We start from the raw sequence: 24,368 nt of genomic DNA, 5'->3' as shown, positions 1-24,368 counted from the left end.
GGCAGCAGAAGTTGCATTTCAAAATAGCTGAACGCCAGTTCCATGTGTTTCCTTAATTCCAGAAGCAACAGCATCCAAAAAGTGTTTGGATCTAGAGCAAAACCTTCAACAAACTAGCAGATGAATTAGGACTATTTCAAGCAAAATCCTGATCACCTCTCCCCCACCCCCAACTAGCATTCATGCAGCCAGCATGGTGTAGGGGTTAGGAGTGCAGATTTCTCATCTGGTGAGCCTGATTTGATTTCCCACTTGTCCACATGCTGCCATCTGTGTGACCTTGGGGCCAAGCAGCAATATGAGGCCTATCTCAGCCTCACCTACCTCACAGGGGAGAGAGAAGGGGACGCAATTATAAACTGCTTTGAGACTCCTTCTAGTAGAGAAAAACGGCATATAAGAACCAACACTTCTTCTGCAGTCGTTTTTTACGAATGGAATGTATGAGAGGTTTTCACACACTTCCCGCCTTGAACGCAGGACCCACCACATCGAAGGATTAGCTCGGCCCTCGGTGCCAGCAGGGTCCTGACTTGCATGAAGATAGATGAAAACTGGGCATAAGAATATTCGCCCAGCAGAAATCGCTATGTTGAATAACCGAGACTGCTTAATAGCGCCATGCCAAAAAGACAGGAAAGACCTGCCGCGCAAGGGGAGAGACGAATACGAGCAGTCTGGTGGGAGAGGAGGGTGGGGGAGGCGGAGACGACACGCCCAAGCAAGTCCCGTCCCGTGTGTGTGTTTGTGAAGGAACCACGTGGCAGTGACTCATTCTCTGGACCTTTTGGAGAAGCCGCAGGCCATTCTGGTCCCTGGTGCTCGTCCTCGATCCTATTTTAGCACTTGCTTCGACCCGTCGCTCGCCGTTACCAGCCAGTCCGGACTCTGTCCAGCATGGAGGAAACACGTCGCTCCCTCTTCAGCCTCGCCCCCGTTTGCTGCCTCCTCGCGGGAGCGCTCCTGCCGCTACCAGGTACAGGGCTCACCATCCAGTCGCTCCAGAATGGGACGGATTCGGGGTCAGGTCCTCAGCCCTCCAGACTCCCCAGCCCGGGAACGCCCTGCCAAGGGAAAAGGCTCCCGGCTCTCCAGGGGTCCCCGGTTTTGTGCCAGGGTCTCCAGCAGGTCCGCCTCCTGGGAGCATCGGCAGTCTTGGCCCTTCGGCCCTGCTAAGCCAGTCATTCTGTTCCCATGACCCACTGTCTGGCCTGCTGCCTTCCCGGCGGGATTTGCCTCGCTTCCACCTCACACATCGACGAAGAACAGAGCGCCGGAGCTTTCTTAAGCGGGGCGGGTAGAAAGTTTGCGGCGTGAGGACTGTTGTGTTTGGGGTCGATAGGACGCCCTTCCTTATAGGACGGGCCCCTTATTCCCGTTCACCGGGACGCCTTGGGAACTTAACCGGAGTTGCTTGTGGGTTTGTGAAAGGAAACGTGCCCAGTCATGGAACCTGTGTCGAAGCAAGGCAGTATAGAGAGAGTGGTCTGTGGTCAGCGCTACCGGCGCCTTTTGCTCTTGGTGCTTCACGCACTCAGTAAAAGCGGTGGCATTCGACAGGCGTTGGGGCTCAGCCCTGGCTTACATTAGCCCAGTTGGATCGAGTGAGGCTCAGGCCCCAGTCAAACACACACAGCTGTAGAGTAGAATCCACGCAGTCATCGAACAGCACCAGGAAAAGAAAAACCGAGTCAGGTGATGGGGTTGCCAACTCCCTCATCTTAGAGCAGGGAAAGATCCAGCTCCTTTGCAAGCTGCACTGACAGATGGAACAAGTAGAGAGAGCTTCATGTCTTTGAGAGGGAAAACTGCGCAAGCCAGCCAAAGCACCATATAAGCACCTTGTAATGGTGCAGAAACAGCTGGAACAAGAGAGTTGGTAGCTCCCCAGTGGGAGCCACAGTGATATTGTCTCATGCTATGTGCCCTATCGACTGAGCTATGAGTACAGCTGGGGGGGGGGCAGTAACACTGGTATGGTCTTCTGAGCAGGGTGTGCTTTGCTGCTGACTTAACCAGTATCCTGAGTTGTGCTGGTACTTGGGGATGGGCAGAAGTCCCCTCTCCCTTCTTGCAAGGGCCTCTATGGGAGTGATCTGAGAGCTACACCGGTGCTCTTAGTGTCACAATGCTGTACCAGGGACTTATCTAGGAATGGAGGGGCTTAGGAGCAACATCCTGCTCCACTCATGGTGTTCCCCTGATGTCACCTTCTTATAGTTAGCCCCTGTATCTATGCCAAGTAGGGGCAGAGGGGTGGTGTGAGGGGACACAGTGTCCTCTTGCAAGTTGAAGGGGAAAGGTCACATTTGATACATCACTACTTGCATCTGGTAAGCCAAGCACCTTGCAAGGAGGGAAGGTGGGGGGATGGATGGCATGTACTGAAGTGGACAATGGTAGTGAGCTCCTGAGTGCAGGTGGAAAATAATGTGAGGACTCAACAGACCCCCCCCCCCAAAAAAAAGAGCATGTGGGCCTCATCCCCCGTTATTATGTTTGATGGGATTGCTTCAGAGCTCTCTTCGTGTGGGACTCCAGCCAGGAACCTTGGGCATGCTGTATTTGGGACTGCCATTGAGCCCACATGTCCCTGTGGTTTCCCCCACACTGCTCTGTAGCAGTGGTATCTATGTCACAACTGTTGGGACTGCCTAACTCCCTATGGCAATTCTCTTCCCTGTGTTCCTAGTTGGAGAGTTGATGGGGAACTGCTTTCAAGTGTGTGAGCCCTGGCTTCAGTGTCTGGTGTTGCTGCTGCTCTCAAAAAGTGAGCTTTGCTGCTGACCGGGTGGTTCTATTATGGTCAGAAGGAGAAGTGTGGTACTTCAAGGCTGCAGAAACCCACATTTCTGGAGATTACTTTCATGTAGGGAGAATATCATATGTGGTCATGGCTTCACACTTATACTAGTTAATGAATCGATCCATGATCAGAGATCACTTACTTAGATTCTGAATTAGAATCGAAGTATCAGCTTTGTAGTAACTTATTAGTATTTCACAGTAGCAAAGTAGATAACTTCCTTGTTGAAAAGTGTGTTTTTTAAAAAAGCCCAAACTGCATATACAAATGAAAAGAATACAGCTCCCTCCCTTGTTACAGCAGAGAACTGGTACTGTAGATATCCCATTAGTGTAGAATGTCTGTATGGAGGTTCTGTAGACTTAACAATATTTAACATAGATAGATGACACTTTAAAATGTTCAGATCAACCCATTGGTAATCCTTTTGAGGTAAATATATTCTCTTAACCTATCCTTCATGTAAAGGGATAGGGATTTTTCTGTCAGGATTATTTTAGAGACAAGCACATTCCTGGACATGTTCATAAAAATCAGAGAAATTACATTTAAGAATGAGAGCTACATTGATGCTAATACAGGTGTTAGTTCAGTTCTCTCCAGTTTGGCATAGTAGTTCACAGTGTCAGCTTCTAATATGGAGAGCTGGATTTGACTCCTCCGCATGCAGCCAGCTGGGTGACCTTGGGTCTGGCACAGTTCTATTAGATCTGTTCTTGCAGAGTAGTTTCTCTCAGAGCTCTCTCAGCCCCACCTACCTCACAGGGTGTCTGTTGTGGGGAAAGGAATGGAAGGCGATTGTAAGTCACTTTGATACTCCTTCAGATAGTGAGGGGTATAAAAACAACTTCTTTTCTTATTCATCTTCTTCTCCAGTTTCCCAGTCACCAGTGTTGAGTATGAATAATCTCCAGGAACTCTTTTGTAAATGGGACAAGAGCTGGTCTTTCTTCCCAGACTATGTATATCTGAAATAGCTAACATTAGTATGGGTAAGGGGTGGACTAGTAAATTATTTTTGTAGGCTGTTACCTTCTACTCTACTCAGTCTTGCAAAATCTATGCACATAATGATGCTGTTATTCAAAATTTGACTGACACATTATAGGTGTTCATCAGGGTATTGGTTTCAGGTTTCCTTGTTATATTAACTTTTCAGAAAATGTTTTGTGGACTGTGAAAAATCTCTTGAGTGTCTTTGTAAGTTCATTTCCCCCCACATCATTCACTAAACATTGTCCTGATTAATTCTAAACAACTACTAAGTACTATGCATAGAGAGGTCCATGCCACTTCTCGTTCAAAAGGTGCTGAGGCGGATTGTGTTTATATACTGTGAATGCTTTTGGATCCATCTAAGAGGCACTCTGTAAAAATATCTTTATGAAATGGTTTATGGTACACTGGACCTAGAGCACTGATCTGCCTGCCAGTTTGTTCTCAGTCAGCCTAGCAGGTACCAGTTTTTTCTAGCTAACTTCAGAAACCCACTTCCTTCAGTGGCTTTCAAAAATATAAAACTCCATGATATTTTTAGTCTTTAATTTTACCTTTTCCTCCTCAGTGCCTCTGGCTATGTTTGGGGGAGGGATGATGGTAGATGTTTGCTTGTCCTTTACACATACACGTCTCCAGTGGAGCCCAGATTTACAGAGTGGAATAAAGCTTAGATTGTCACTGTGCCAGGCCCTTCTCTGCTGCCCTGAGGTCACACATACACTGGGAGCAGTGTGCAATGCAGTTCATGCAAACAGTATCTGTTCCACCTTAATCTAGCCTTGCCAGCTCTGGAAATTAAATGGGACGCCTTCAATTCAACAGGCCTTGTGTAGAGAACTCACAACAAACATAAGTAGTGACTATTCCATGTGTGAACAGAACCTCATTTGTGTGAAAACTAGTCAGTGTCAAAACTATGATTGATTGATGGGTTTGTCATGTATTTTATTTAACATCCTTATCTTGCGATGGCCTATGACCTAATGCAATAAAGTTTGACTTTGACTATTTAACATTCTTTACATGTCTCTGTCAGTTCCCATGACCATTTTATTGTAGTGTCTTTGATCCCTTGATTTGCCTCATTTTGCCTTAGATCTTAGGGGTGAAAGCCCCCACTGGCTATTGCTTAGGGAACTATCTAAAGGCCTGAAGGTCAGGACCATTTGCACCCAAAACTGTTTGGAGTTGGGAGCATCTGTGGAGTATCACAGTCAGAAATCAGGAAACTACCAAATGCAGAGAAATGTGCCAACTATATTCACAGCACCTGGTAGGGACCCCAGAGTAGAAAGAAAACAAAACAATATCTTTTCATAGAATCTTAGACTCCAGGGTCATCTAGTCCTACCCCCTGCACAATGCAGGAATTCACCCCAGTTTCATGCCCAAGTGAACCCCCCTACTAAAAATATCCAGAATTCAGCCTGGCTTGGAGAGAATCACCTACCATCCCACAGTGATGATCAGCAGTTATCAGGATATGTAAGGAAGGGCCACAAGAGACAAACACTGGCATGTCCTTTCCTGCCCACCCACTCACAATCTGCCTGAGATCATAACATTAGCATTTTTGTCAGATGACTAGCCTCTGCTTAAAAAGTTCAAAAGAAGGAGAATCTATCACCTCCTGAGGAAGTCTGTTCCACTGAGGAACCGCTCTGTCAGGAACTTCTTCTAAATGTTTAGCCGAAAATTCTTTTGAAATAATTTCAACCCATTGGTTCTAGTCTGAACCTCTGGGGCAACAGAGAACAACTCTGCTCCATCTTCTATATGGCAGCCCTTAAAGTATTTTAAGATGGTTATCATATCACCTCTTAGTCGTCTTCTCTCCAGGCCAAACAGATCAAGCTCCCTAAACCCTTCCTCACACAACTTGGTCTCCAACAAACCCCTCACCATCTTAGTAGCCCTCCTCTGGGTACACTCCAGTTTCTCTACATCTTTCTTCAGTTGTGGTGCCCAAAACTGAACACAGTACTCCAAGTAAGGTCTAACCAGAGTGGAGTAAAGTAGTAACATTACCTCATGAGATCTGGACACAATATTTATTTTAATACAGCCCAAAATCCCATTTGTCTTTTTAGCTACCGAGTCACGCTGCTGACACATGTTCAGTGTTTGGTCTACTAAGACCCCAAGATACTTTTCACACATACAAATGCCAAGATAAGCCTCGGCCATCGTATAATGATACATATGACTTTTCCTACGTAAATGAAGAACTTTACATTTATCGCTATTGAAATTCATTTTGTTCATTTTAGCCCAGTTTTCTAGCCTTTTATTAGACTACTAGGGGCAAAGCCCGTTGTCTCCAAGAATACAACGGGCGCTAGAGCTTGGCAGTGGGAAGAGGAAGGGGAGGAGTTGTCCAGTCTGTAAGGGCATGGGGTTGTCATGTGTGTTGTGTGGGAGGTTGTGGTGGCATGGTGGCAAATGAGGCCATGGGTGTGGAGATATGGGTGTCAAGAACCTGTGGTGTGGAATGTTCGTTGATTGTGGGAGAGAACTGACCTTTGGGAATTGTGGCATAGTGGTTACAGAGGGGCTTTCCAGAGACATGTCCTCAGATATGTGAAGGGAAAATCAGACTGGAGACTCTTCGTAGGGGAAGATTACATGGCAACCAATTCCCCCCAGTTCTGCGTCATTTCCCTTCTTGTGTGAATTAGGCCACATTCACCGAAATACACATAGGGTAGTCACAGTACACAGGTGTCCACCCTGTTCCTTCTGTCTCCCATATTTTCACTGTTGGTAAAATGTTATGTGCCCACATGCTTCTTTCATGGTTGTTCCTTAGAAGAACGGATTTTTGTACCCTATTGCTTACTACCCAAAGGAGTCTCAAAGCGATTTACAAACACCTTTTCCATTTGTCTCTCCACAATAGTCAACCTGTGAGGTATGTAGGGTTGTGAGAGATCTGAGAGAACTGGGAATGGGCCGCAGTGACCCAGCAGGCCTCAGGTGTCTCAAAGCATTTTCCAATCGTCTTCCCCTTCTCTCCCCATAGCAGACTCCCCATGAGGGAGGTGGGGGTAGCGAGCCTCACAGGGAAGCTGGCAACCCTAAGAGGAAGACTGTCTGTGCACAGCAGTCTTGACCTTAGTAAGGTTTTTAATACTGTTTTTTTATTTGCCAGGCCAAGGTTATTTGCCAGTTACTATTTCAGTTACGATGTGTATCCAGACATTTACTTGTTCTCTATTTAGTTTCAGGCTGTAAATATTTATTTAGATCTTCCTGCACTTTCCAGACTCACAGGACTGATGCTGGTCTGCCTGTCTGCGCCCCAGAATACAAACAGTAGCTGATAAGGGCTGGCCATAACCCATAGGCCAGGAGGGACACTCCTGCACCATTCCCTACCAACTGCAGGCAAAAATGGCTCAATTGAAGACTGGACTCTGAGGCATTGTACGATTTTGAAGTCCCACCTCCAAACCTCCAGGAATATTTCCAACCCAGGGGTAGCCAACCTACAGGTGTGGCCTGGAGAGCTCCTGGAATTACAGCTCACCTGCAGAGTATAAAGATCAGCTCCCCAGGCAGAAAGGGCTACTTTGGACAGGGTTGTGGTAGAGAAGAAACATTTAAGGCCTCCCACACAGGTTGTTGTTGAATTGAAAGACTTGAGGCCTACTGCACAGGGTTGTTGTGCAGATGAAACAGGAGACAAAAGAGCCAGCTTCCTCTGCAGAATAACGCTGTGCAGTGGCCTCAAATCTGCAGAGAGTTGCAAAGAAGAAAGACACATGGCTTGGCTGTGTCTAACCCCCGGCCAGAGCAGTATTTTAAGTGAGAAGGGGCTTTTCTGTGGCCTCCCTGTCAGGCAACTGTTTGGCAGAAGGCGAAAGTCCCCCCCCCCCCCCAAAAGGAAGGCCCTCAGGCTCCTCTGCGTTGCTCTTGGAAAGGCCTCCTTCCCTCAGTCAGGGCCTGTCAGAGGCTCCTTCGCAGCTGGGCTGAAGGGAGGGGGGAGGGGGAGCACTCTGCAGCCTCCTGCCAGCTCCGTCAGGGTTCTGAGGTAATTTACAGTTGGACATGGCAGTTAGGACAGCCTTGGGGCGAAAAGGGCTGGCACAGCCTGGCCAAGCCTCTGTTCTCATCTCCCTTGGCAGCCCTACTGACCTCCTCTCCCTTTGGTGGTCAGGAGCAGACTGGCAGCCAGACTGGGCTGGGTGAATGGAATTTTGGTCTGTCCTGGTGAGGGGCCAATAGGAAGGCACTTTGTGCGCCTCCCCATTGGCTGCTTGGCCCTGGATGGACACTCGGAGGGCCCAATCAGGAGCCGCTTCATGGCTCCTGATTGGGCCCTCTGAGTTTTTATCCTGGACAGGGCCCGCCCTAACTCCTCCCCAGGTGGCCTTACTCTTTTATTTAATAGGACCCTGTCCTATTTAAAGATATTCAGTTGGAAAGGGTTATCATTAATGTTAAATATACCACTGGAGAATGTTATATCCAGTTTTGTAGTTAATACAATTTTAATATTAAAATAATGGATAATTGTTTAATCAATTAAAATGTATACATTAAGCAACAAGGCAACCAGATGAAGAATTCTGCATAATTTGAAAAGTTGCACTTTTAAATCTTCATAAACTGGCCCACTAAATATGCTACCTATCCTTTTGTATTTTTGTATTGAAGTCATAGCTTCAATTTGAGCAATGATAACCAAAAGAGTCATCTTCCTTCTGAATGATGAGATACCAATAGCAGTAATAATGACATATATTGTTAATTGCCTTTGATACACATTCAAATTTCCATACATTATCTCAATGATTCTTACAATAACCATGTAAATATGGTCACTGTTATTATCTTTATATTGTACACTTGTGGGGAAGTAATGAGGCTGAGAAATGCTGGTTTGCCTAAAGCCAGCTACTGAGTTTGGGGAAATGAGTGAAATTTTAATCCAAATCTTCCTAGCTAACAGCTCATGTACTTATCCAGTGTGCTATGCCATCCAGTGTGCTATGCCAACTATTGAGCAGTTAATAGGGCAAAGAAAAGCCATTAAGGGCTGGTATTACAGGCCAGATATGGTATTCCCCGTTGAAAAGGGCATGAGATTTGTGTGGCAGTTGAACTAGGGGACAATGCAGGCTTGCTTAATTCTTACAGAACTGAACATATGAAAATATCTTATACTGAATTAGATTATTGGTCCATCAAGGTAAGTACTCAGATTAGCACTGGTTCTCCAAGGTCTCTCACATCACCTACTGTCTGATCCTTTTTACTGATGATGGACATATAGTTGGACATAATTAGTGATGGATTGGACATAGGACCACCTGCCTGCAAAACAGATGTTCTGCCACTTTGCTGCAGTTCTTCCCCTGATACAGGTACTGATTTCCTCCTTGTTCTGATCCTGAGAGTCAGTCTGCTTTTGCAAAGCACTTTCAGGTAAATGTCCTTCTGAGGATCAATTATGCCAGTTAAAGCTTTCTAAGACCACTGGTTTCAATTGAATTAGAAGGAGGTAACACATTTTTAAGATTACATTCTAAGGGGAACAAGCATTCTCTCTGGGGTCCGTTCCTGTAAATAAATTACCAGTGAAAATTCATCTATGGGGGGATATCTTTGATAAGACCATTTCATTCTGTTTCAAGAATCACATTGGCATGACCCAATTCCCTTCACAAAACTAACAGCTTCTGTTTGAGAACTCTCCTTTGCTGCCAGTTGCCAGAGGAAGATGTTTTGTGTCTGTGTATAAATTCTCAGACCTTCTTGAGGGTTCGATTCCTTGCTTTCAGTAAATGAGACAGACCTGTACACTCTGAATTTTGATGTAAACACATGAAGTGGGAAGAATGAGAGTATTCAGAACTCTGAAATGCCTTGGCAAGCAGCCACACTGAGTTTTTTAAAGTTTCTGAATACAAAGGTTTGGGTGTTCAGTTTTTTCTCCTATGTAAAACATTAGTTATGCAGTATTTGGGCCCTACGTCTTGCATTAGATGCTGTATATGCCTATCTTTGAGTGTTATTCTGTGAGATGAGCCCCAGTTTCTGTTTTTTTTTTTTAACAGAAGGAGAATCAAGACAGAGTGGTAATGTGTGAGTCCATGTAGAAATTGTGTTCCTGCCAGAGCTGTGGCTTAAGTAGTACAAGCTTTAGTGGATTGTTTAATGAATCCTTTTTACAATTGCTTAATAAAATTTTACATTTGTTTTTACAGTTGCTTAATCAATTGCTTAACAAGGTGTTTTTTTTACACGTTTCTACATTTATATTACAACGATCTTTTTTTTTTGCAGACTTATTTATTTTTATATTTCCTTAGGCGCAAATCCTATTGAAATCAATGGAACTAATTTTTGATCACATTTACCTGGAAATCCATGAAAATTTGTATGCTGTATTTGCAACCTTACATGCAGGGGCATATTGGCAGACTCTCTGGGAAATTTTGTGGTGGGCCACTGGCCAAGAGGGCCACTGGTGGCCAGGAGCAAATTGAGCTAAGCCCCAGGAACTATGCCAGTTCTTCAAGGGCTACTTAAGGAGCAATGATAACTATTACCAGCTCACCAGTTCCTTCCTCCCATAGTGCCACCAACATGCAGGAGAAAGCAATGAATAAGTTAATGTCCTTGGTTGCTGCTAAGCCGAGTGGCCCTGTGGTGCTAGCTTGTGCCACCACGGGATTTTCGGCTTGGTTTGCTTCAGAGCTATTTGAAATTCCCACTTTGTCCCTTCTTATAGGCAGGCTGAAAGTTCATACATACATCCCTAAGCCCATGAATGCCCCACATCATGATCATGCACAAATAATCTACCAACATGTCTGAATCCTGAGAGGAAAGAGGATGAAAACATGGAAGTATAGTGCAGTCTCCCCCCCCCCCCCACACACACACATATGGGCCTCTAGGGAGGGTGGTATAAAAATAAATAATAAATAAAATAAAAATAAATAAAATAAAATATGCAGGTTATCTCTAACAAATGCTCATTGCTGCGGAGCTGAATTCCCTCATTCTGTTACCTTTACTAGTGTTCCCCGAGTGCCACCAAGGCCAGTCTCAGATGGGTCCAAGGTGATTGAAGGAGCCGTGGCTGGGAAACTTCAGGGACTCCTGAATGAAGAGGATTGTTTGGATCTGCTCCACTGTTTTCAGGGCTGGCCATAAGACTGAAATGGCCTTGGTCACCCTGGTAGATGACCTGCATTGGGAAATGAACAAGGGGAGTAGGACTGTGTTGGGAACTGGAAAGCTGTTTCAGTCCCACCTTGAATATAGTTTTCAGTATGGTGCTGGAGGACAACCCCTTGGGCTTTGGCTTACAGGGTTCTACTGGGTTCTGTCTTGTCCCCTATGCTTTTCAACATCTGTGTAAAGCCTCTGGAGATCGGAGCTGCATTACCACTAATATGTAGATGATGTTCAGCTTTATCTTGTGTTTCTGGCAAATCTCATGGAAGTGAACAGGTGCTACAGCATATTGCATGAGTTGGTTATGTTCCAATTTTAGCGGTTATGATCAACAAATTGTTCTTTGGATTGTAAATTTGGTTAGGGCAGACAGGTCCAGGATGGCAAAGCTTTAAAAGCTGTTGCTTCTCTTTAGCTGAAATGGGAAAAATATTAGGTACTTAATCAGAAGGCTTAAATATTCAGTTAAAAGGCATTCTAGTTTGGGATATCCCAAGCCAGAATTTATTGATGTATTTATTTTATGAGCTTAGTCTGGCAGATGTGTGGGGATTTTGGTGGTATTTGCAATCATATTTAATTTGAAAGTGTTGAGGGAATGCATGGTACAGTTATAGATTTGAATTTAAAATAGTTTTTATTCTTAAAATAAATTAAAGATGGGAATTCCGAGAGGGGAAATGGCAAAGAGCTATCGCCTCTATATGATCCTTGTAGTTGTGAGCCTCCCCACTTCCATGTTCTGGTGAGAACAGAGTGTAATGTAGGCCATCGATGGAGTGTGTATAACTATATTTATTGCTGATATTAATCATAAGGGGGGAGGAGAGAGGTCAGTTTTCAGCTTCTGAGCAAAGGAAGGGGAGGAGAGAACTCTTTACAGGGTATTGACTCAAACTGTGGTATGATTGCAACTATGTATGCTTCAGGATAATGTTGGCTTAGAATCTTCAGGGGAAACATGAAATGTTTATGTCTGGAGGTAGCAATTTAATATAGTGGGAAGGGGAGGATTGAAGTTTTAGCAAGGAGCTGCTATATCATATACCATATAAAAAGTTGCATGGTCCTTCTGATAACAAGCCAGCCCTCTAATTGGCCCTCACTATGGGACATGCATCCAATAGGGTGAGGGCACTCACCCACTAAGAGCCATTTAGAGGCTTTTCCCCAGCCCTGTTCTCCTTCTCCATGCTGCTTCCCAGCAATTGCCATGAGGAAGAAGAGCCAGCAGCAGGTAAGGCTCCTGGCTGCTGGGAGAGGGCAGGGAAGGCCATATGGCTGCTCCACATTGGCCGTGCTGCTCTGCCCGGCTGCTGGGACATGGGAAAGGCCAACAGTATGCTCTGTGTCACTCTGCCTGGTCCCCTAGGCTGCTGGAGAGCTCAGAGGGTGGGGGCTGCCCCAGCCCCCTACCTGTTTTTAATACAATACAAAGGAAGAATACAAATACAAAGGAAGAATATCTCAATTTTATTTTAGTGCCAAATTACCATTTCATTCTTATGACTCCTTTGTAATGCACCATCCTTTTCTTCAAGCAACCAATTCAAATGCAGTCTATAGCATTAGAATTGCTGTTGATAGGCCAGAGTCTGGTTTGAGATATATGGAAAGTCATCTCTAAATGGCAGCCTCATACTGCCAAGCCTGAGAACCAGACCACAAAACAGGGAGAACTTGCATTTACTGGCCTGTGTGGTTAACAGTTTGCATCTTCTGCAATGGAGAAAAGAAAAATCTAATTGCTGTTCAAAACTCCTTTTCCAGAAATGCCAGCCTCCAGGTGGGGACCTGGAAATTCTCAGGAATTACAGTTTATTTCCAAACTACTAAAGTTCATTCCCCTGAAGAAAATGGATGCTTTCGAGAGTGGACTGTGTAGCATTGTACTCCACTGAGATCCTTGTCCTCCCCAGGCTCCATTCTTAAATCTCCAAGAGTTTCTGAGCCTGGCTGACACTCCCCCCCCCCCAAAAAAAAAAACCTTCCAGAGGACAGGGGAACCTGGCAACCCTACAGCCCCTCCCCCCAGCCACTGATAGCTTAGGTTTCCAAGTAAAAATACTGACATGGTGATTGTGCAGGATTTGTTCCTCTTCCAGTTGCTGTAGCTTTATGCTAGTTAGAGCAGAAGCTGTTGTATAATATTCAAGTGCCTATTATAAAGGTGCACCATGGAGACTGGCCAAACGTAACAACAAACAAGCCCTTAGCAACTGCATGCCATAGGATAAGGCTCGAATGGCCATATCCATCTTAGGTAAGGTGACCAGACTGTCCCACTTTTGGAGGGACATCTGGGGGCACCTGGCAAATTGTACTTATTATGTTGAAATTAAAAAATATATATTACAATGTTATTTTTGTGTTCTATGCATTCTATGAAACTTTTTCTTGCTCCGTATTGACCAAATTTAAAATCAAGAACCCCCTACCCTGATCAATGGTGTCCCGCTTTACCAATGTTAAAATCTGGTCACCTTAATCTTAGGAGATAGCCCAGGTAATCTGTTGTAGCACAAACCATTTTTGCACAAGGAATATGCCTCTGTCCGGCCTTAATTGTTTGTGTGTTTTAGTGCTGCTTCCACATGACGTCAGCAGCAACCAGTAGCTCTCCAGTGGGTGGTGCAAGTTTTCGTTCTGTTTGCTGTGCAATGAGGGAAAGTGGCAGAATCTGCTCTCCCATTTCTTGTCGCAGCGCACAATGAGGTGCAAACAGGGGCAAATCTGCTTGGAAGGAGAAACATGCAACAGTCTCTGCAGCGTTTGGCCTGCCCTTGCACCCGCCCTGCCCCTCTCCATTTCCGGATTGGAATTTTGTTTAAAAAATGGCACAGTCTGCGTTGCTACAGGACCACAAAGCAATGTACCCTTGGTTTAAATAAAATGTTCTCTTCAGTGTGCACAGTAATATTGGGATTGGGCAGCAACCCACATTTCTGTTTGTGTTTTATGTTTGTGTTTTCTGGTGGTGGAGTATGAACGGGGATGGGCATGTGATGAAGCAGCCCTCTCCCTATTAGCTTATTATCCATTCTCTTTATTGTAAATCTTTATTGTGAACACACAATCTTTGGGGTCCAATTACAGTGGCCAGCCTATCAGAAATCTACCTGAAAATAAAGAGAGACCAGCATTATTCAAAGAATCCTGAAAAGAGATCTACGGAAATGTTTTATTGTTTTATTGTTGTGGTGTGATCCTGTAGTAATGCAGAACTGCTTTTAAAACTGTTTTACTGTTGTAGCATGTCCCTGTAGCAACATGGAAGTTTCTTTTTTAAATTAATTTTTGGACTTGGGGGGGGGGTGGAAGTTTGAGTCCCCAAAACAACCACTGTGAAGGGATTGGTGGCTTATGTTGATTGAAAACCCAAGGAACGGGGGAAGGGGAATCTGCAGGTTGTCCATGCTTCCTGCTTCTCCTCTGCCTCACTAGGAATGGAAAAGCCACAGTGAGATGGCAGAACAACGCAGGAGGGGTCTCCTGTCACGAAACGTGCAAATGTCTGGTTTACTATTGCATAGATTCAAATAAGTAGCCGTGTTGGTCTGAAGTAGCACAATAAAATCAGAGTCCAGTAGCACCTTTAAGACTAATAAAGATTTATTCAGGGTGTGAGCTTTCAAGTACAAGCACCTTTCGTCAGACTATGATCTTTTTACATGACAGGGAATTGATTTTTGCTATATATTCCCTGTCATGTAAGAAGATCATAGTCTGACGAACGGTGCTTGCACTCGAAAGCTCACGCCTTGAATAAATCTTTGTTGGTCTTAAAGGTGCTACTTTACTATTGCATGTTAGCAAACAGGAGGCATGCGTTGTCCACCTCCATGCGGAAATGGCACGATAAAACAGAAGCCTGTTAGAATCTTAAAGAATAACAATATTTATTCGAACATGAGTTTTCATGAGGCAGTGTTCACCTCTTCAGATGGGATGAAGAGGAAATATTTTATTTCAATTTTTTAAAGGAAAATTACAGAAAGGGGTGCAGGACAACAATAGCTATCAGAAAATACTGAACTAAATTGATCAGTGGTCTGACTTTGGAATAGGCAACTTTTTCGGCATGTATGCTGGAAAAAAATATAACAGTGCTTGTGAAGATGGTATGTTGGCAAACAAAAGGAAACGGGAAAAATTATGAGGACTCTACTTGGTCAGACACTATAGCTTTATATAGCCCTAATTGTTGGTTTGTTTGTTTTTCTTTTGCATGAACAACAGCTATGAGGCTGGAGGAGGTGGACTGCCACAGGGCAAGCCGTGGGTGTCTAGTCTTTGACCGTTTATGCACTGGGAACTTCACTGCCCCAGCTCCCTTGCTGGAGCACAAATCGGGGGCAGATGAGGTGCACCAGGCCAAATGCTCCCCCATGTGGGTGCAGGAAGAGGTGGAGCAACCTGCCACAACTAAAATTCCAGCCTGCAGCTCGATATGAAAGCTCCAGTGCATAAACGGTCTTTCTGGTGCAACTGCAGCTGTCCTGCAAGGCCTGTAGCAGCTCTTGCTATCAGGAAGCTGACTACTGGAGACTGAAAGCAGTGCCTGCTGCTGAATGAGCTACTGATGGTTTGAATCCAGTATATCTGACTAACAAGGTACATGGAGCTGGGGGTTGTGGTCTCAACATAGCACTTTTTTCCCTGCAAAATATTGGTCTCCTTTTGAAATGGCCTTACTTGGTACCTTGAATTTCCTGTTATTCCTTTTCTGCCCTGACCTAGGTAGCCCAGGCAAGCCAGATCCTGGAAGCTAAGCAGGGTTAACATGAGCTAGTATTCAGATGGGTGGCCTCCAAGGAACTCTAGGGCCATAACACGGAGGCAGGGAGTGGCAAGCTACCTCCAAACACCCCTCACCTGGATGCCAGACAATCCTAGGATCTCCTGTCTATACTACACACACCATACATATAAATATTCCTTTTCTGAATTCTATGATTATGCATGCAAGCATGATTGGAACAAGAAGCCAGCCCACCTGGATCTCTATGTTTAGATTCTCTCTGCAACATGGGAATAACAACAGCTCTGCAGTGAACTACTGCCAAGTGCAGCTCAAACACAATCAAAGGCTGAATAAAATGAACAAAATGCTCATTCAAATAGGATTGTGGCCCAGGAGGAAGGTGAAAGTTCAGTTTTACACCTTGCTCTGCTATGTGATTCAGAGCAAGTTAGGTTTGCCAGTCCCCCCTGGCCACCTGCGGAGGATGGGTTGCCAGATTCTGGTAGGGAAAGTCCTGGAGATTTGGGGATTGAGCCTGGGAAGGATGTGGACCTCAGTGGGGTACACCCTCCAAAGCAACCAGTTTCCCCAGGGGAATTGGTCTCTGTAATCTGGAGATTAGCTGTAATTCTGGGGGATCCCCAGGTCCATACCTGGAGACTGGAATTTTTGGAGCATGTTATATATGGCTTCCATTTTCACACTGACCTGTCTTTTGCTAGATTCTTTTGGATGCTGTACACCATCTGAAACAATAAAGCCTTTATATCAATTGGGACACCTTATAGGTTCTGCTAGCCTGTAGTGATAATGAAAGCTCCATGCCAAGCTGAGGTTCACGGACAACTGAGCTAGCTATAAAATATCTTCAGTTCAGCCTCTGGAGCCAAACATGAATTCTGACTGTTTCCCACTTAGTTACATTTGCTTTGCCCCATTTTTGTTTATTGTGTATCGAAGCAGCTCACTAGAAGGAATGGCTTAGCTGGAGACTGTTTTCTCAAATCGATTTGTCCTTTACTCTGTCATCGGTCTTTCATTCTGCTTCACCATCAAGTGTTTGTAGTATTCTTGAGAAAGAAAATCCAGGTTCTCGCCACCATAACCAGAAAAGGAGCTGGGAAACCCACAAGCACATCTTCAAAACAAATTGACTATGAGTTACCTTGTCCATCTCCCCCCCCCCCATACCAGCCTCATTCTATTTATTCCACACCCCCAAGCCCTGAGTTTGTTCTGTGCCTCATGTAGGGTTGTTTTATGGGAGGATAATCTGTTTACTACTGTTCCAAATGACTGTTGACCAGCGTGGTCACATGGGCGATTTGCAGCCTCTGAACTATTAAGATAGATTTTATATGGCTGTGGTATTGCCATCATTATAATCAGTTGGGCTACTGCTGGTTTTAGTTCATATTAATTGCTGCTGTTAAATTGCTGATTATTTGTGTAAGTATTTCAGCTATTTAATGCTGGCTTTAGTACATTTCATAGTGAGTTGTTTTTAGATTATATTGTATATGTATGGTGCTATTAAATGCCTAGACTGAAACCACAGCCTACTATATTTATGAATATCCTCAGTTTTTTTTTTTAGCCACATAGTTCTATGTGCCCCTCAGGAGGTGGGGAGAAGCTTTGTGCTTTGAGAACTCTATTTCTTTTTGATTCTTTGCACAGCAGTATGGAGGTCATGTAGCTTGTTCTCCCTATTGCAATAGAACTCCCCCATCTTTTGCATTGTTATCTATTATACTAGCAAGAAAGCCCATTGCAACCAGGAATGCAATGTCTCTCTCCATGGCAGCAGGAACCATAGCAGGTAATTAGGGTTCGTGCTTAGGAGGAAAGCAGGGCTGGTCAGCAGCTTGGGGCAGCTCTTTGTGTCTTTCTCTGCTTCCCTCACAGCAGGAGCGATAGGAAGGAATGAGGGCTCATGTTTGGTCTTGGCAGGGCTCTCTCTCTCTCTCTCTGTCTCTGGCGTGTTTGACAGGAACGTGGCTAGCGTCCAGGGAGGGAGGGTGGGAGCTCTTGGGGACAGGGCCAGCTGCACCCTAATTTGCTGTATTCCAACTAGGACAGCCGGACAGGTTCCACCCCCCAGGCTGTTTCACAAATATATAGAGGAACCATGGATAAGGATATGTTCTGTGAACTGAGAGCCTGATTTAGCAGAACTTATTTATTTAGTAGATTTGTATCCCATCCTTTCTCCAAAGCATCAGGGGGTATATATTGTTCTGTGTGTCTCCTTTTTATTCTCTCCTAAGATTTGTGAGGTAGATTAGGCTGAGAGAGATAGAGAGACTGGCCCATAGACACACACAAAACTTCACTACACCACATGGATTACAGTTATTTATTTTCTGAGCCACAAGATGTGAGAAAATAGTAGCATCCCTAAAAAAGAAGGTATTTACTAAGGGAGCTAAACTGCCCATCAATCCTCACAGTGTTGTTTTTCCCCTGGAAATTGATTGGACCTGTAGTCTTTGGTTCCTTCTCTTTCCCTCTTCTTTCACTGGAAGGTAGTTAACCTTCTTTGCAAGGACACATGTTGCAGTCATGGCAGCTACTTTAGCATTCCTCTGTTTGTTTGGGTTTTTCTTCCCTGCACTAGGAGATGGACAGGCTCAATCATCAGTACCATCTAGCACCGAGTCACACTTCAGGGTTCTCCTCAGTGAGACTGGCAACCTAAGCCACCCGACAACTGCATCAGCTGTCACTGGTATGGATGGCAGTGACATAGTAACATCACCATTAAGTGACGGCAATTCAAGCTCACCAGAACTCCCAGCTCCTACCACTGCTGGCTTCTTGAGCATTACAACAGGTCTGCAAACTAACACCAGCCAAACTGTTGACAACTTGACTGCAAATTCAGTGGAAGGAAACCAATCCAGTTACGCAGATCCAGTGACAATCACATCTTGGAATTCCAGCACTATCTTCGTGACTAGAGATCCCTTTCAGCCAAAAGAGAGACAAGGTAAGACAGGCTAACCACCCAGATTTTGTATGGCTTATAGTTTATCACTAAAGCAGCCTTTCTCAACTTTTTTTTACCATTCAGAAACATTTTACCCTGAAACATTCATCAGGCTTTGAAAAAAAAGAGGAGTGATGTCAGCAAGCCACACCTTCCTGCCATACCCCTGGAAGTTACATGTTACCAGTGGTACCATCACCCAGACATTCCCACAGTATGTGACATCACCAGGCCACTCCCACAGCACTGGGAGTGATAGCACAGAAATATTTTCAGAAGATTTGTGAACAGAACCATATCTGCACTCTGAGCTGGCTACCAGTTTGTTCTTCATCAAAGGGAGCTGCAGAAACAGGGCTGGATCAGGCTTAAGACGCTCTGTTGTCTCCACCCCTTCAATGCCAAAACAAGGACCAGAGCAGGCCTATGCTGCTCTGTCACCCCCCCACCCCCACCCCCAGAAACAGGGTTGGGCAGGCCTATGTTGCTCTGTCACCCCCACCGCAATGCCAGAAGCAGGGCTGGAGCAGGTCTATGACACTGTGTCACCCCCCCAATACCAGAAGCAGGGCTGGAGTAGGCGTAAGCTGCTCCGTTGCTCCACCAATGCCAGACACAGCCCAGTGGCCTACTCCATGGGGCCAGGAACAGAGCTCAAGAAGGCCTATACCACTTCGTCCCCGCCTGCAGAAGTTAAAATGAGAGTACTTCACTCTCTAGACCAGTGGTCCCCAATCCCCGGTCCTCCTCCCTGGCTGCTGCCTCGGAGGCTGCCCTGCCACTCTGCCGCTGGCTCACCTTTGGTGCTGTCTAGCGGCTGCCATGGCTGGGGCTCCAGGTTTCAAAAAATCCTAGTTGAGAAAGCCTGCTCTAAAGAAACCTGGAAAGAATGCCTACAACTACTTATGTGAAATATCTGGGAAGGCTCTGTGGACACAGTACCTGATTCTACATTTGCTAAAATGAGAAAATCTGAATGTAAGTGTATACTGCCTGAAATAGAACCCAAATTCTTAGTCCCATTACTGTAGATCACAGGCAGTCTTAAAAATCTGACCCCTGTTTTAAATTTTTAACAAGAATCAACAGCTATTTATATAGCAGAACCAGTAGTCAACAAAAATGACAATAAAAATGTTATTTATTTATATCATCTTTATATACTTAATTTATCATTCAGCCTTTCTCACTGAGACTCAAGGCAGATTGTACAAATCTAATATAGGCCAATATAATATATACAGGACATAATACAATAAAATGATATCCTTATCCATGTGCCTATCCTTATCCATGTGCCTATATATATATATATATATATATTTGTGAAATGCCCCAGTGGGTGAAGTGTGTCCGGCCCACTGAGACAGCCTAAACTCAAATCTGGGACAATCAGGGTGCAGCCATCAAAGCTGGTCACACCCCGATTGGGCTGGCACCTACAGAGACCACCCTCCATAGCCAGCTGCTCACCTCTCTGGCAGCCTGGCCTCAAACAAGCCTGGCTGCTGTGGCTCGCACGTGTGCGGTGCTCCATGGCTGCCAGGAGGAAGCGCCAGTGGCCAGGAGGAGGCAGCAGTGGCAGCCAGGAGGCAGCAGCGAGGCACACGAGGAGCCGGTGGTGGCGGAGGGGGGCTGGCGGCAGCGTGGAAGCAGCATGCAAGTCCATGCAGAGCACACGGCCGAGAGTCCTAGCCCTGTGAGGAGCCTCTGCCCACACCACGGGGGATATGGCGCTGTGGAAGAAAGCTTGCTAAAGGTACTTGCGCACGTATCGCCAGCTGGCCCGGGGCCCACCAGCCCCAAGGCCGACCCATGCTCCCCCCCTTTGTGAGGTGGAGGTGGGCAGGGAAACACCAGCCCTCTCTGCCCCTTGCCATTGCTGTCTCTCCTCCCCTCCCCAACCGCTGTTCTGCTAGCACCCACTGCTTTTAAGCTTGTAGCGGGCTTTCTACTAGTAAAATATAACATCCAAAAAAACCCTGGAATTCATAATAAGAGAACACTTACATTACACCAATATAACACATCCAAAAACAATATATAAAGGTGTAAAATAATTAAACTATGGAAAGCAGGGGTTTAAATGGCTTCCAGTTTAAACCCCTGCTCTCTGCTCTCCCCAAACTGTCATGAACTGCATAAATATTTGTAAATGTCTGTGGCAATTCTTCAGTTGGCAAACATTGTTTCATGAGCCATGAACCAGCTGAAATTTGTGATGAGCTTAAGTTCATCAGCTAGTTTGTGCCCATTCATAATATTGACATCCTACGTATTCCTAGAAACATAGCTGTTTATGAGCATTAATTTTGAACACTTGTGGATAAAGGACAATTTCTCTGACGGAATTCACTGGCAGCAATTAGAGGGAAAGAAGCTCTGCAATCAGGGCATTAGAAACCTGTTATGTAAAACATGTTTTACACATGATGTAAAGTACATATTGATGGAGGCATTGATCTGGACAGCAGTCTAATGTGTTTGAGCATGCATTTGAGAGCTGATGCTGGTGAGTACCAAGATATGTCTTTAGGCATCATGCAGTGGGCTTTGCCTGTGAACCTGCTAAGTCAGTATGGAATGGGTTCATCTCCTAACTAGAGTTCCCAGATGAAAAAAAAGATGATCTCTAGTTTCAGCCAGAACCACCTCTCTTCCAATTATAACCTTTCTTCTTCTAGAGTCCAGGGCAGGCTCAGTTTATCCCAGTAGCCTAGATTTCCATACAAAGAGTCCTAATCTGGACAGGCAGAAAATTCATCTTTAAAACTCTGAATAAATTATTCACTTTTCTGTTTGTATTGAACCAGCAAAACACAGAGAATCAACAGTACCTTCTCTATGTAATTCTGCTTATCCTCCACCACAAGAAGTGTTTCACAATCCTTGCCAATCCAGTCAATAACCATGCCTGGTGAGCATGTATAAGTCTCAACCACTTTTGGCTCTCTCTCTCTCTCTGCAGGGATAACAGCTAGCCCTCAGCCAAAATCTTCCACATTCAGCACCTTGGCAACTACAAAACGGATACTTGAAACCATACCAGCCACACACCATGAAGCTTTCACAGAGGATAGCACTGCTGAATCTACATTGCCTCCAAGTTCCACTGAAACTGATAGGCATGTGCTTCCGCTGGTTACATTAACTTCTGAGGCTGCCTCCTCCACATTCAAGCCTCACAGAACCACATCAGTGGAAACTAAAAGGCTAACTGATCATCTGCCGGAGAAGACATCTGGATTGCATATGGAAGATTATGATGAAAGTACATACTTGGGCTTGCTCTTATTCCCATATCAGGGGGAATAGAAACAGTGGGAGGATACTCTATATTCTTGGGGAATCAGGACAACATGCATGCATAAATTATACCAGAACAAGTTTGAGGTTAGAAGTGATGGGATGGTGTGTGAATTTAGTATTCTAATTTTGGATTTATCATATATTTTTTGTGTTTGTCAAATCATGAGTTCCTTCTTTTCATCTTTTCAGATTTACCTAGTATACCAACAGATGGTCCTATAGGTGGGGACCCCTTAGTGATTGCTGTCATCTTTATTTTCATCGTGACAGTAGGCATCCTGGCTCTGATGGGTTTTTTAAGGTATCGTCAGCGCAATAGTCGGCTACAGTTTCGACGCCTCCAAGACTTGCCTATGGTGAGTGCCTGCCATCAGTCCCACTGCTTGAACTCCAAACTTTTCTCTTTTCAGTCCTGTGCTTTCTTATCACCTTGAGAATCCTTTGCTGGGGAGCTTGGGGAGAGAACTGTTTTATGAGAATTGTTTCAAGATCACAATCAGAATGCATGTGTGGAAAGGAGGTGAGATCCATATTGCCAGCTGGTCCTGACTTGGGGAAGGCTCAAGCATAAACATTAGTGTGAATAGTGGCTGCAATTATGCCCATGGAGATGGAGTTAAGAAAGGGACTCGGTGCTTCTTAGAATGTCTTCCAGACCATTTAAGATAAACTGTAAGTTGGCATAATGTATTTCTTCTTCAACAGTGGTGGGTTGCAGTTCAGGACCTTATTCCATCAGTTATGGATCACCTGCTCAGGAAAGATGGTCTCATCGAAAGCCCATCTGTCTCTTTAAATTATGTTAATTCTTCAACATATCCAGGGTTTTACGTTACTTCTGAATGCTTGCCTGTGAATGATGGGTGGAAGTATCAAAGTGGATGGACATGTGTGCACTGCTTCCTTCACCCGATGCTTTTTACCAACTCTTCTTTTTGATTACAGGATGATATGATGGAAGACACACCACTTTCCCTGTACAGCTATTAGAGAAGATTATTTAGCATCCAGACTGGGACAAACCGAGGAAGGCACAATGCCTGCAAAGATTCTGACAGGGCAGAGAATTCCCTGAAAGATAATGGGAGTTGCTGTATTGATTTTCACATGACTATGCTGTGAATCTAATGACACCTTTTCTTAGTGCTTATTCTGGGAACTGGAGCCAACCTGACCCAGGCTTTTCCTCTGGTACCTCTTTACTCTGAGCTCAGCAAGAAAGTGGGTGCAATAACTCCTGTTAACAATGCCAAGGGAGGTTTTTCCGGGATTTCTGAGAGCTGCACTGAAGGACTCTTGTACAAGAAATGGCAAGTAAGCCTAGCACAAGCCATATTTAGGAATGGAAGTGCAAACCATGCCATGATATGGAGACCCAGTTGGCTCCCTCTGAGTTCTGTTTTAAGAAATTGTTTTTGCACTTCTGTTTACTTCCTTCCTTTTAATAGTAGGATTTAGTGATTATGGAAGGGATATGGGGAGTAGTGGATTCCCTGAACTCCTTGCTAGCCAAAGAGTAGCCTTGCTGTTGTGGAAGCAAACCCTTTATTGCTGTTACATTGTTTTCAGGAGGAGTGGAGTTGTGATCTGGGTGTGCTTGATGTTTATTAACAAGTATCGTGTTTGTATAGCCCTGGTGCTTGAAAAGGGTTTTGTTATGGATGTGGCAATTGTGTCCTCTTAAAGCCTTTGTTATCCACCTACCTCCTCTTACTCGCTGGTTACTTCCTTACCAATTAGAAACTTAGAACTGCTTTTGTGCCTTGTCTGCAAAATGAAGCACATATTGCACATAGCTTGGATCCAAAGGTTGCCTTTTGTGAGCAGGAGGCTTTTCTGCTTGAGAAAGGAGGGATCAATTATTTTTGTGGGTTTTCCCGTTGAGTAGCAGAATCCATGCAATTCTCAAGGGTCCCTTGGTTCTCAGGAGCATTTTAAAAAATGGTATTGTAAACAATGGAGGACACTCTGCTCACAGTTCTTTGTATTTAGCTTCATGCCCTTCCTGATGGCTTTCATTTTGCCACCTCCTATGCTGCCAAATAATCTTAACCACTGTTGCACATACCCTTCCTAAGGCTTTCTGTGATTGTAGGGGAAATGAGGAAAGGGAGATTCCACAGAGTTTCTGTTGTATGTCTACATAAAGGTACTTGTAACAAAAATTCTCTTAGTCCTATCCAGTTTCATTTACTGCCTTGCCTGTTGTCCGCTCACCTATTTCTCTTTTCCGTCCTTAGCTTTCTGAAGAGCTAGTAAGATATCTTCTTGTTGGGAGTGTTTTATTATAAATATATACAAATAAAATTTGTTGTTATTTTCAGAAA

General features: G+C 44.7%; 1 protein-coding gene across 1 annotated transcript; it reads left to right on the top strand.

Annotated features, from left to right (window-relative positions):
* The first annotated feature begins 730 nt into the window (after positions 1–730).
* Positions 731–24,368, top strand: LOC143835774 (uncharacterized). The gene is made up of 5 exons (XM_077333954.1): positions 731–976; positions 18,361–18,732; positions 21,701–22,003; positions 22,231–22,397; positions 22,987–24,368. Exons 1-5 carry the CDS (start codon positions 898–900, stop codon positions 23,029–23,031), a joined length of 966 nt encoding a protein of 321 aa, XP_077190069.1. The 5' UTR covers positions 731–897; the 3' UTR covers positions 23,032–24,368.

This window comes from Paroedura picta, chromosome 4 (assembly GCF_049243985.1).
Source record: "Paroedura picta isolate Pp20150507F chromosome 4, Ppicta_v3.0, whole genome shotgun sequence".
In the NCBI taxonomy this organism is placed as follows: Eukaryota; Metazoa; Chordata; class Lepidosauria; order Squamata; family Gekkonidae; genus Paroedura; species Paroedura picta.
Note: the sequence above shows the minus strand (reverse complement) of the source record. Positions and strands in the feature narration are given on the sequence as shown.